Below are 14,149 nucleotides of genomic sequence, written 5' to 3' on the forward strand. Positions count from 1 at the left end.
CACCTACGTGAGAATGCTATTCATTGACTACAGCTCAGTGTTCATCACCATAGTGCCCTGAAAAGCTCATCAATAAGCAAAGGACCCTGGGACTAAACACCTCCCTCTGCAACTGGATCCTGGACTTCCTGACGGGCCGTCCCCAGGTGGTAAGGGTAGGTAACAACACATCTGCCACGCAGATCCTCAACACAGGGGCCCTTCAGGGGTGCGTGCTCAGTCCCTTCCTGTACTCCCTGTTCACTCATGACTGCATGGCCAGGCATGACTCCAAGTTTGCCGATGACACAACAGTGGTAGGCCTGATCACCAACAACAACAAGACAGCATATAGGGAGGAGGTCAGAGACCTGGCCATGTGGTGCCAGGACAACAACCTCTCCCTGAACGTGATCAAGACTAAGGAGATGATTGTGGACTACAGGAAAAGGAGGACCGAGCACGCCTCCATTCTCATCGACTGGGCTGTAGTGGGGCAGGTTAAGAGCTTCAAGTTCCTTGGTGTCCACATCACCAACAAACTAACATTGTCCAAGCACGCCAAGACAATTGTGAAGAGGGCACAACAAAACCTATTCCCCCTCAGGAGACTGAAAAGATTTGGCATGGGTCCTCAGATCCTCTAAAGTTTCTACAGCTGCACCATCGAGAGCATCCTGACTTGTTGCATCACTGCCTGGTATGGCAACTGCTCGGCGGTGTCAGAGGAAGGCCCTAAAAACTGTCAAGGACTCCAGCCACCCCTGTCATAGAATGTTCTCTCTGCTACCGCACGGCAGCGGTACCGGAGCACCAAGTCTAGGTCCAAGAGGCTTCTACCCCCAAGCCATAAGACTCCTGAACATCTAATCAAATGGCTTCCCAGACTATTTGCATTGCCCCCCCCCCCCCTTTACACCGTTGCTACTCTCTGTTGTTGTCATCTATGCATAGTCACTTTAATAACTCCACCTACATGTACATATTACCTCAATTACCTCAACTAACCAGTGCCCCAGCACATTGACTCTGTACCGGTACCCCCCTGTATATAGTCTCGCTATTGTTATTTTACTGCTGCTCTTTTTTTAAACTGCATTGTTGGTTAGGGGCTCGTAAGTAAGCATTTCACCGTAAGGTTCCCTGTTGTATTCGGCGCATGTGACTAATACAATTTGATTTGATTTGATAGAAATACACGCTGTTACATATTGCAATGGATTCTACAGTTAGCTGGCTACACCTCTTTCTCTTGGGTGTTAACAAGAGTGGATGCTTGAGACTATGAGTTGTCCATTAGCACAGTGTAGGCTTTGTGTATCTCCCAGACATCCCAACCCATTTTAACACATTGGTCAATTATCAACCCCGGGATGTGCCAGTTACTGGGCAGAAAACTCACTCCGCATACGCGTTTAGTCATGATTAAAGTGCATAATGTGATTGTACACATAGTGACAGGGAGATTAAGTTGAACATTTGACTTTTCATTGGGACGATGAATGGTAAAGGTGAATTCTAGATGAATTCTAGCTGCCTATTCAAGTCAAATGGGCCCCTGTCAAAAGTAGTGCACTACATAGGGAATAGGATGCCATTTGATAATCAGTCTTTAAGTAGCTCCAGTATCTCTGGGGAGGGAGGGAAAGGAAGGTAAACAAACTCAAAAGGACACCTTCGGAGTTTCAGAGTTTCTCCTGACATCAGCAGAAGGACCCAGGGTTATTTTTTCTCCAGGAGGGATTTGTGTCTGATATCTTTGAGATGACTACTGCAGTGTAACTAATCATGAACTCAGGATGGACATGCTTGGCCCCTGGGACAGAGGCTGAGAAACCCTGTTTTAGAGTGGCCATCTATTCCAGCCATCTGTCCCTGCTTGCTGGGGTTGCAGGCAGCACTTGCCTGATGATTGAAGATATTTATCAGCAACACATCAATCAATAAAAAGTCAGTATAAAAATGATTATAATTTACTTGTCATAAAAAATGAATAACCAGCCAAAAGGACTGAACACTAATATGTTTCTGTGTGAATGCATCTCTAAGATTTTAGAGATGTCCTAATTCAATCTACATTGTTTAGTTGGGTAAAACACAGCTGGCATGCCTTGCATCATTTGTTGCCATCTGGAGTGCATTTGGTGCTCAAGGAAAACTATCCGGATAGTTATATTACCAAAGAAATTACAAAAGAGGCAGAACATATTGTAGATAAAGAATACAGTACATCATTTGTAATGAAGTACCTGTACCTTCACAGGAAAGGTACTGTGTACTTTGTTTTACTTAACGTCACAACAGCACATCCATCAAGACTTTCGTGTATTAGCCTACCCTTCAGTTCGAAGATAGGGCCAGGGTTGTGTTCATTAAGATACACTGTAATAAAACATTTTGCAAATGAAAACGAAAATGAGTGTTTCTCATTGGAGCACAAAACTGAGGAACACTAACTGAACACGACCCAGTTTTTCCTGAACATGTTGACTGGACCAGAAAAAAAATGTCTGATCATATCATACCAGTATTCAGACACTAGTTGGAGTTATCTGCTTTGGGGCATACGTTAGTTGTCTTACCTTCTGTGGGGACGCTGGTCGGGGAGAGGGACGTAGACAAAGAGGCTTCGGCTGTGGTGGTCTCTCCTCTGCTCCGGCCTGTTGTCTTGGCAACTAACGTGGTGGTGAACGGATAGAGTTGTGTGGTGTTGATGATATCACAGCTTTTGTCCTTGGTCTGCAAGACAGAATACAAGGGCCATCTTCGTCATGCATGTAAGAATATGTTGTGTGTGTGTGTGTGTGTGTGTGTGTGTGTGTGAGAGCTGAAGATGTGAAAGGAGTAACTGGGTCATCGCCTTTCCCCCTGCACATAGCAGACCAGGGCATCCATCATCCTGGCAGCCACACACAAAAAACATTACAGCAGATACACATGCACGCACACATTCCACCATATCCCCACTCACTCGCTATCCATATTAGAAAGCGAGCCATTTCCATCAGCCATGACGATATTCACCTCATCAGGACAGCTGTTATCCACCCAGTCCTGCCGATGGCGGTCGAACCCACTGGAACACCTGAAACCAGAGGAGACGATTGTCAGGAAGAGTTTAGGAACATGAACACAAGACATGCATCACTAAGAGGGCTAAACCACAATCAAAGATGGAACGAATACATCTCTAAAACGTAAATTATAGCAACATATATACGTGGTGCTATCCAGCTCTGTAGACCTGCAGATGTTACATGAAACCAAAAATGTTTATAATAATCCACTATAATAATCTCAGTCTGGAGTCTGGGTGTCCAAAATAAGTTCAAAGAGGGGAAAAGGCCATGATTATTTGAATATATAGGGGGGGATTTGTGAAGAGGAAGTTCACTGGGTCAAACTGCTCAGAGTACAGGGGTTGATGTAGGGGGTGAGGGGAAACGGGAAGAGGGAGAGAGGGGTGAAGGGGATGAGGGGGAATGCGTAATGCCTCCCAGCCAGAGGCGACTCGTAAACTCTGTGGACTAGCCTTTGATCGAGGGCAACTGCTCATTCTTCCTCTTGTTCACAGATCATAATGAGTGTGAGTGAAGATACTGACCCCCAGGCGAACCTTCATACCCCCCCCCTCCTTATCCCTCTCTCTTTTCTTCTCTTCTCTTTCCTCTGTAAGACCTCGCTGACATTTCAATGTTACATTCACTGAATTTTGAGGGACATATTTTCTTGCTTTGACACAGAGGGATTGTTTGTTCTCCATCTTTCTTTCTCTCTCTCTCTCTCTATTATATTTTTTATTTTGTCTGTCTGGCTCAAATAGTCCACTGAAGTCAAAGACAGAAAGCTGTACAATCATATCACCAATGGCGTAGGTGGTAAACAAATGCTAAACCAGTGTCATGCACCTCACAGACACCTAACCCGCTAACAATGCAGCAAGACCCACGAACAATCCACCCCTCTACTTCTCTACATGGAGCAGTGGTTGCTGGTGGGTGGAGATATCGGAGGACGGGCTAATCATAATGGCTGGAATGCAATATGGGACAGTATGGTTTCCATGTATTTCATACCGTTTCATTTATTCCATTCCAGTCACGACAATGAGCCTGTCTTCGGATATCTCCGCCTACTAGCCCCCACTACCGTACAGACAGGCCGCATTAACCTCCATTCTCCATCCTTATTCCCATCAGGTCCTATAACTCCCATTAGTCCTGGTGGATGTGGTAACGCTCTCCGTGTGGAGAAGAAGAGGAGTCCATTCCCATCTCCCTCTGCTGTCTAATCAGCCCACACTGCCCGGATTCCACCGTATTGTTGCATGAAAAATTCCACCTCATCTGTCCAATCAGCCGAGACAGATTCCTTCACCTCTTTTCCCCCTCCGATTTTCGCGGGAGAAGCGGAGCGAGAGAGGGAGAGAGAGACCGAGACAGGCCAAGGATATTACTGCAACACAGGTCTGACCAGTCCCTTCGGATCCATTTATGTTTTACCTCAATGCCATCCAACATCCCAAATGGCACCCTATTCCCCTATGGGCCCGGGTCAAAAGTAGCACACTATATAGGGAATAGGGTGCCATTTGGGATGCATTCCAAACCTTCCTTCCGACATCCACTCAGCCACCACACCGCTAATTATAAATGGGTTGAGCTGCCTCATTTGAATATAAATGAATACACATGGGAGAAAGTTTCTGTACGGTCTTGTCGTTTTCTCCCCCCCCCCCTCTTTCATGGCAGAGAAGATGCATTTCTTTATTGGGTTTTAAAGACTCATTGGTCTCGGTTACATTGCGGGTACATTCAAAGACATTTAGTCTATCTCATACCAATGGGCCATATTTCTTGACATTATATGGATTTACTACCAGAGGTTTGAGGGTTACTAAAGCTCACTGGGTCTACATAGTGAACGTTAAGCTTATCAGTGTGTAGGAATGTTGAAACCATCATTACACTCTTGGCACTACACTCAATCTATCTCCACACACACGCAATGTGATTGAATGAGGTACGCAGAGTGACCGCATCTTATTCAAGCGCAAGATCTCTGAAATGTTATGTGGCGGCAGTCATTTTGATAGTACATTCATGATGCACACCAGCTGTGTTTTTGAGTAAACAAATCGTCTCTTTCTCACCAAATGAGCGCTCGGCAGTATTGGTAACCACGGCAAGTCGCTGGTCCATAGGGATGCCTTGCATGCTTTATTAGCTCCAACCCGCTTTTAATTGTCCAACCCAGCCCAGCGCCCAGCTTGCATACATCAGAGGGACCCAATGAGCTGATTTAGCCTGAAACACATGGGAGAGCAGGTACCCAACGAGCAGGTTCTTACACATCACAGAGAGAGAGGGCGAGAGAGAGAGAGAGAGAGAGAGAGAGGTAGAGAGAGAGAGAGAGAGAGGTAGAGAGAGATTTAGAGAGAGAGAGGTAGAGCGAGGGAGAGAGAGAGAGCGGTAGAGAGAGAGAGAGAGAGAGAGAGGTAGAGAGCAAGAGAGAAGTATAGAGAGAGAGAGGTCGAGAGAGAGGTAGAGAGGTAGAGAGAGGTGGGGTGTAGAGAGAGGTAAAGAGAAAGGTAAAGAGAGAGGTAGAGAGAGAGGAAAAGTGAGGTAGAGAGAGGTAGAGAGAGAGAGAGAGAGAGAGAGAGAGAGGTAGAGAGCGAGAGAGAGAATAAGAGAGAGGGAGGTAGAGAGGTAGAGAGAGGTAGAGAGAGAGAGAGGTGGGGTGTAGAGAGAGAGAGCAGTAAAGAGAGAGAGAGAGAGGTAAAGAGAGAGGTAAAGAGAGTGGTAGAGAGAGAGAGAGAGAGAGGTAGAGAGAGAAAGAGAGATGGTTCATTACGGCTGCTCTCTTAAATCACAGGCGCCTTCCTTTCATTAACCTACTGCCCAACAATGCTGCAATGCATTTCAATTAGCTTGTTTAAACTGTGCATTCATTTGACTTTTCAAGGGAAGTTTGTTGTTGAAGGACACCAAGGACAGAGCGAGCCCTAACGGTGTGATGCAGGACGCACGCGTTTAAATCTCATTAAAATGCAGCGTAATTAGATCATTATAATTCAGGCGTATAGTGTGTCATCGCAGCTCTAATAAACTGCTGAGGTGATGCACGTAAAGGGAGTTCAGTTCGATGCACAGGCGGTAGAATTAGTCTTCCTCTGGAGGGTACAGAATATAGATACATTGTCCGCTGTGATCCTGTATGGCTAAATTGGTAGAGCATTGTGCTTGCAATGCCAGGATTATGGGTTTGATTCCCAGAGCCACCAATACATCAAATTTATGCACACATGATTGTATTATTATTTTCTAAGTTGGATGGAGAGAGGAGACCGAGAGGAGACAGAGAGGAGAAGGCTAAACCCTGACCTTTAGTGACCTCACAAAGCCCAGTGGTCCCGGTGCGTGTACTGCACGTCCCCTAAATCGCGCATCATCACTCTCGGAATAAACGATTAATCTAAAATAACTATGGGGTCGTTTCATTATGGATGCATTGGCCACTAAAAGGCTTCCCAAGTCGTACCCTTTTTCCAATATAGTACACTACTTTTGACCAGCGTCCACAGGGGAATAGTACATTTACATTTACATTTTAGTCATTTAGCAGACGCTCTTATCCAGAGCGACTTACAGTAGTGAATACATACATTTCATACATTAAAAAAATAAAACAATTCCATACTGGTCCCCCATGGGAATCGAACCCACAACCCTGGCGTTGCAAACACCATGCTCTACCAACTGAGCCACACGGGACTGTAGTCTGTCATTTGAGATACGGACAAAGCGTAGAGACATAGGAATATGGGGAGTAGTCAAATCATCTCCGCTAAGTCCAACAGACATTTTCCAAGAAGGGAGGCCCAAAAGCTTTCAGTGCACTTGATAACTAATGGCTTTTACAAACCTCAAATGGACAACAACATGCCTGGAACACATTCTCTGCTTCATGATTAATTTATGCTTCCCTGTCTTCTGAACCCAAACGCTGCGATCCAACACTAAAACAATGCTCCAACAACACTCCAACAACGCTGTCCAAACCTCCATCATTCACATCTCACAACAGGCAGGTAATATCTCATCTGTGCAATAACACTCTACACGGTCTCAAATATTTACCTTTTTGTGCGAGGGTGTGAAAGATAGAAAGACAAATGGTGAGAGAGAGAGAGAGAGAGAGAGAGAGAGAGAGAGAGAGGAATTCTCCATTTCGCCAAAAAAAAACAAGAGTAATGGGTCGGATCTCATGTTCTCTCCCTCTGTTGTTCATTCCTTCCCTGTCTCTCCATGGCGGGCCATCAATAAGGAAAAACAACATCACCACAACTCACTGGCTCCCTCCCAAACTGCACCCTATTCCCTCTTTACAGTATACAGGGCACAACTTTTGACAAGGGTCCATGGGCCATTTGGGACACACAAACACTGAGCAGAGGGCTTAGGGGAGGGTCAGTCTCCACATGATAGCCACATGTCAATACATACACCTCACACTCAATAGCTAGCTAAGAGAGGTGCTGAGTGACTGGTACTAATAGCAACATTTAAAGGAGGGAGAAGAAAGACAGGGAGACTGAGCGAGCGATGGAGATGGTCACCGTCCCAAAAAGATGGTCTCCGTCCCAAATGGCCCCTATTCCCTATATAGTGCACTACGTTTGATCAGAGCACATAGGTAGTAGGGCGGCATTTGGGATGCAGACAAAGACATACGGTAAAGGGTATAGAGGGGTGTCTGACCTGCGAAGGCGGTGGCACCAGCTGCAGTTGAAGTTGATCTGGGAGGAGATGCAGCTGCTACAGCTGGTGAACTGGAGACATGCTATGGAGGGAACAGGATACGCACGTCACAACAAACATACGTCACAACACACACGTCACAACACACACACACACACACGTCACAACACACACGTCTACTGACTCAGTCAAAACTCAATATAGAAATCTATATATAGATTGCTAGATTGTTGTAGTTGATAATGCAAAACAATATATTAAGCATCTCAGAATAGAAGTGCTGATCTAGGATCAGGTCTCCCATGCCCATGTAATCTTATTAATTGAGATGTTAAAGGTTAACTGATCGTAAATTAGAACACCAACTCTGAGACACTTGATACATTCATACCAATTGTCAAAACACCAACATAGAAATCCATAGCTAGAATGTTGTAGTTTGCTAAATGCAAAACAGACGTTTCTAAAACCTATGACTATATCTAGAACCTAGGCTAGTTCATGGGGGCCTACTTGTGTTGTCTTTATCATATATCATATCATGAGCCACGTCTATCAAAGGAATCCATCTTACTCGGTAGAGGCATCATTTCCACTGCTGTGGAGTTGGTGATTTTGGTCTTCGTCAGCTCCACGCGATGGTACTCATAGATCGTTCTCCTACGAACATCTGAATGGAGTGAGTAAGAGAAAGGGAAAGAGAGGGAGGGAAGGAAGGAAAGAGCGAGAGAGAAAACGGTCACAAATCTTCCTTGGAGAGCTAAAACTAGGACAAGTGGTTCCCGAGGAGGAGAGCGAGAGAGAATAAGAGAACGGAGAGGCAGAATCAGGCCATATGGGAAGAGAGAAGAGCATTCCTTTAGTTTTCTCTCTCTCTGTATCAGAAAGCCTGCCACTTGGCAAAGGGGTGGGCAGAAATGTCCCACTAGAGGTGATATCCCTGTTGAAAGCCCCCAGTTCCTCGAATGGCTACGTCCCAAATGGCACCCTATTCCCTATATAGTGCACTGCGTTTGACTAGGGCCCGTAGGGCTCTGGTCAATGGGCCCTGGTCAAACATAGTGCACTATGTAAGGAATAGGGTGCCATTTGGGATGCTCCCCCAGTGACTAAGATAATCTGCTGCTGCAGTCACCAGGACCAGGCTCGGTAAAACGGAGAGTTTGATTTGATCCATCATTGACTCTCAGTAGTCCCCCAATAATAAGTGGCTTTTTCAATCTTAGTGTAAAATGGCCCACTTGGTTTTGCAGTCTATGCATCTCCCCCCGGCACTACACTCAACTATACACAGATAGAAAGGATTATAATATTATATATTATACTGTACATCCTAATTCAATTAAAATGAAAAGGCATAGCTCCGCCATTGTAATCTCATAAATGTAAAAGCTTTGCTAGTTAATTCCTTAATTCCAGTCATTTTCCTGGTGTGTTTAAATCCTTAATTCAAGTTAATGTGACTGAAATTCCTGGAATTCAATGGGACGTTTATGTACATCAGTGAGAGTAATTATTTAACGTAGCCCGTATGACATTGTTCAACACATTACATTTTCTATAATACACACACTTGCTTGAGCAATGAGATAGAAAATTGAAATTCAATAAACAGCACCATGGCTGTGGAACATACACAGCAATGAGTTTGACTGCTAGTGAGCCCAATTCATTATATACACTTACTGTATACACTCATACATAATTGACCAATATAAAATGAACACATTTTGCCTGCTTGGATGAGTTTTCATCTAAGAGCAAAGCCATTATTCTGTTGTGTGCAACTGTGGATCCAGATACCGCGGCGGCAGACTGGAACCAGAAATCGTCTTTGGCATTTCAGGGCCGATTCCTCGAGGCCCCCACACCAGCCCAGTTTTTCCATGAGGACCCCACTATTAGGACCCCACTATTAGCCTAATAATAGTGCTGAGCGAATAACCTACTTTTCTGTTACTTTTCTGTTTTTAAACAACTAATTGACTGACATCGGTTCAATTATTTGAATTGCACTTAATTCGCGTTTTTTCTGTGAGTTCAATGCTCAGTTTCGGTGGAGATAAATCAGATCAAGTTCGAACTTTGCAATGTAGTAGGGAGTTATAGTTTTCAACAGGTCAATATTCCACATAGTTTAGCACAGAAAGCCTCCCGAGTGGTGCAGGGGTCTAAGGCACTGCATTGCCGTGCTAGCTGTGCCACTAAAGATTCTTGGTTTGAGTCCAGGCATGGTCGCAGCCGGCCATGACAGGGAGACGCATGGAGCGGCGCACAATTGGCCCAGCATCGTCTGGGTTAGGGGAGGGTTAGGCCGGCAGGGATGTCCTTGTCCCATCGCGCACTAGCGACTCCTGTGGCGGGCCGGGTGCAGTGCACGCTGACACGGTCGCCAGGTGTACGGTGTTTCCACCGACACATTGGTGCGGCTGGCTTCCGGGTTAAGTGGGCATTGTGTCAAGAAGCAGTGCGGCTTGGTTGGTTTGTGTTTAGGAGGATGCACAGCTCTCGACCTTTGCCTTTCCCGAGTCCATATGGGAGTTACAGCGATGGGACAAGACTGTAACTACCAATTGGATACCACGAAATTGGGGAGAAAAAGGGATAAATAAAATAACAAATAAAATAAAAGATTTTAAAAAGTTTAGCACAGAAAATGTGGTAATTAATGACCATAATCCATTGTTCACCTGCTTACTTGTCCGGTTTGTGTAGTGCAGACATGGAGACCTCGTTGATGGAGTTAAGAGAGATTGTGCAAGAGAGATAGAAAGCAGTTGCTTACGACGTATCTCTACTTGAAAATACATGATCTAAGTGATTGATAGTTGGTATTCAGCAGTCATAAAAGTATTTCTTAATTGCTTTGAAGAACTACTAAAATTGTGATTTTCTCAGATAGCATATGCAGAAGCTCTATAGAGATGAGACGATGATTCGGAATTAAATCATAAAGTCATCAAATAAAACAAATATTTTATTAAAGTAAAGAAATGTGAATAAATAATGGTTAATCAGTGATAAGCAGTAATGGGCAGTCACTACCATAAGGGGACTTTTATTAATTGTTTTATTCTGTGTTTTCTTTTTTTCCCCGAAACTAAAATCGAAAACATGATTATTTTTAAATAATTGAACCGAAACTGAACCAACCTCAAAAAGCACTAATCGCTCAGCACTACCTGATAGTTATCGTTTCGCGCAACCCCCCAACAATTGTTTACAGACAGATTATTTCACTTATAATTCACTGTATCACAATTCCAGTGGGTCAGAAGTTTACATACACTAAGTTGACTGTGCCTTTTAACAGCTTGGAAAATTCCAGAAAATGATGTCATGGCTTTAGAAGCTTCTGATAGGCTGATTGACATAATTTGAGTCAATTGGAGGTGTACCTGTACAAACAATAGTACGCAAGTATAAACACCATGGGACTACGCAGCCGTCATACCGCTCAGGAAGGAGACGCGTTCTGTCTACTAGAGATGAACGTACTTTGGAAGTAGCCACTGCTCCAAAACCGCCATACAAATGCCAGACTACGGTTTGCAACTGCACATGGGGACAAAGATCGTACTTTTTGGAGAAATGTCCTCTGGTCTGATGAAAGAAAAATAGAACTGTTTGGCCATATTGAACATCGTTATGTTTGGAGGAACAGGGGGAGGCTTGCAAGCCGAAGAACACCATCCCAACTGTGAAGCACGGGGGTGGCAGCATCATGTTGTGGGGGTGATTTGCTGCAGGACGGACTGGTGCACTTCACAAAATAGATGGCAACATGAGGAAGGAAAATTAGGTGGATATATTGTAGCAAATTTGTGGGCAGAACTGAAAAAGCGTGTGCGAGCAAGGAGGCCTACAAACCTGACTCAGTTACACCAGCTAAGTCAGGAGGAATAGGCCAAAATTCACCCAACTTGTGGAAGGCTTTTATTTACTAGGATTAAATGTCAGGAATTGTGAAAAACTGAGTGTAAATGTATTTGGCTAAGGTTTATGTAAACTTCCGACTTCAACAGTATATAGAGAATTGTGTGCCACTTGAGACACAGCCTATGAGTATACATTCTTCTAATACAGGTGAGAAAACAGAACTATAGAGACATTAGAATGTGTGAAAAACACAGTCAAAACATGCTTGGTTTTGGCACCAAAAACATCTGACCAAGGCATACTGTAGAGTATTAGCTGACTTGACCCTGAAACCCATCCCACCCACCATCTACCCTCCCCTATGGCTGGCTTCCTCTAGCCCCAGGCATTAGGATGATCAAGTCCAATGATAGCATTGAGGGGCCAGAGGAGGGGGGGAGGTCTCTCGCTCTCTCTCTGCCTGCCTGGTGGTGCTGCTCTGTGGACAGGCTATCCAGACTCGGTCGCCTGCCTCGGGTTTCCTCTGGAGGTGGATGAGTCTGGGGGTGTAGGGTGAAGTTGCTCTCAGACGCTGATCTTGGCAGCCAGGTCACCCGTGATACAAGTGAGTATTCGACATCCAACCATGTCCGAGGACGTTGGGAGATAACGTGGAAACCGGCCACTAGGGACAACAGTGAGCGCTGTTACCTTCAAGTAGGTTTCGGTTTTGCTGGGGCGTAAGCATCTGCCTCTGATTCCAAAGATTGCATGTTCGATTCCAGCAACAGATTTTTGTTTTAAGCCTATCCCAAACCATAACCCTTACCTTAAACACTTTAAAATGTTACATTTGCAACAACTTTTACATTTGACGTTTGAGAAACATGGATGAATGTCTAATTCTGACGAGACTGTGAGAGCTAGTTGGATCTTGGGTCAGTTTAGCATTTTCCCTCTACTAGTGAAGGTTAAGATTAGGAAGGGGAAGCTGATCCTAGATCTGCACCTATGGGAAACAGTGGGTCTGGGAGGTAGGAAGCTTTAACAGCAATTACAGTCTCAGCCTGAGCATCAAAAGTGGTAATGAGGATTTAGCTGTCCTGCTCCAATACCATCAAACAAAACGAGCTTTGTAGAAGTGTGTCATCAATTATGCACACAAGGGTCAATTAGGCCATAATCTAATTAAAAGCACGCTCATGCAAAATTATGCACTGGCCCAATATCTCCCCAAAATACAATGGAAAATAGGCTACTGGTCTGGTACACACCTAAGAAGGGTCCAGCCAAGGAATTGGTTTCTTATTCATTCACCCCTGAAAGTTGGATGAGAATCATTGGAAATGTGATGTGGGAAAAGTCAATGAAGGAATAAGGGAATCCAAATTCTGAATAGTGCTTTATTTGCCAGTAGCCTTTGTACCTGTGTCACAGTGGAGTCCAACTCTGCTGGAAGGAGAAATAGAATAAATACGCGGGCAGATTTTCATTACTCACACTGTTCCAACAGCCCTGTGATAATAATAATAATCACTGCGCAGAACAGAATATCACATAGGACCCTGACTGTGAGGTTAGGTCCCTATACTATTCCTATTCCCGATGGGGTATAAAAGCTCTAATTCCATACAAGTGTATTTCCTGCCATCAAGATAACAGTCATGCAGCTTTTATATCGCCTCATTAATTCAGAATCCTTACCACCACACGGCAAGCTCTCTTGCTTTGAGCAAATTATTTCCATTATCTCCTCCCCAAAATCTTTGCAATCATTGAACATTGGACATGGAAATTCAGCAATATCACAATATGAATGGATATGATGAATACACACAAGGATGTCAAGCTGACCTCCTCCTCTGCCTGTATAATAATGAGGTGAGCTAATCCTGGGCCTGCTATTGTACATTTACCATGGTGAATTAGCACAAGAATAAACTCAGACAGGTATTAAAAGGACTGAGGCACTTCTGGTTTTGAAAACATCATCAGAATAATGCATTACGGTGACTGGGAGTCTGGCTGTCCGTGCATCTGGCTGCCCAGCCCGGGGGTGGCTAAATAAAAGCCTGGGTTTAAAGGTTTTAACACCGGAAGACCAGCGGGTCTCCAGGCCTCTAACACCTGACCTGGTAATTATCTCGCCTGTCCATGGGATGCCGGAAAATCCTCCCTCTGCTGCTGCCAGTGCAGCACAGGCCAGGCCCAAACGCCATGGCCTGGAAATAGCTAGCAAGCATTGTAAAATGTTTAATTTTACAAATTAAGCGTGAACGTGGCTAAAGGAGTGGGTTAGAGGAAGCCTCTCGGCTGTGCTAGCTGTGTGTGCTCAGGCCGGTAATTGGCAGCAGAGACACTTATTGACTCGACATGAGTTCACTCCTGTACACTAAACACTCAGCCCTTGAGCTGCCTGGGCGCTTCCCAAATGGCACCCTATTCCCTATAAAGTGCAGTACTTTTGACCAGAGCCCACTCAAGTAGTGCACTATTTAAAGGAATAGGGTTTGGTACGCTCTGATGCTTGGAGCTTAAAGCCACTAAGCAAT

General features: G+C 44.7%; 1 protein-coding gene across 2 annotated transcripts in view; it reads right to left on the minus strand.

Moving 5' to 3' along the window:
* LOC106590128 (plexin domain-containing protein 2) overlaps nucleotides 1-14,149 on the minus strand; it is a 192,421-nt gene that overhangs the window by 31,476 nt on the left and 146,796 nt on the right. For both annotated transcript variants that reach the window (XM_014180733.2, XM_045710524.1), the window contains exons 8-11: nucleotides 8,314-8,409; nucleotides 7,740-7,821; nucleotides 3,004-3,064; nucleotides 2,562-2,718 (exon numbers count right to left, since the gene is read on the minus strand). In XM_014180733.2, the coding sequence (XP_014036208.2) occupies nucleotides 2,562-2,718; nucleotides 3,004-3,064; nucleotides 7,740-7,821; nucleotides 8,314-8,409 (396 nt within the window). The remainder of the gene's footprint in view (nucleotides 1-2,561; nucleotides 2,719-3,003; nucleotides 3,065-7,739; nucleotides 7,822-8,313; nucleotides 8,410-14,149) is intronic.

The sequence above is a fragment of the Salmo salar genome, chromosome ssa29 (genome assembly GCF_905237065.1).
Source record: "Salmo salar chromosome ssa29, Ssal_v3.1, whole genome shotgun sequence".
Taxonomy (NCBI): Eukaryota; Metazoa; Chordata; class Actinopteri; order Salmoniformes; family Salmonidae; genus Salmo; species Salmo salar.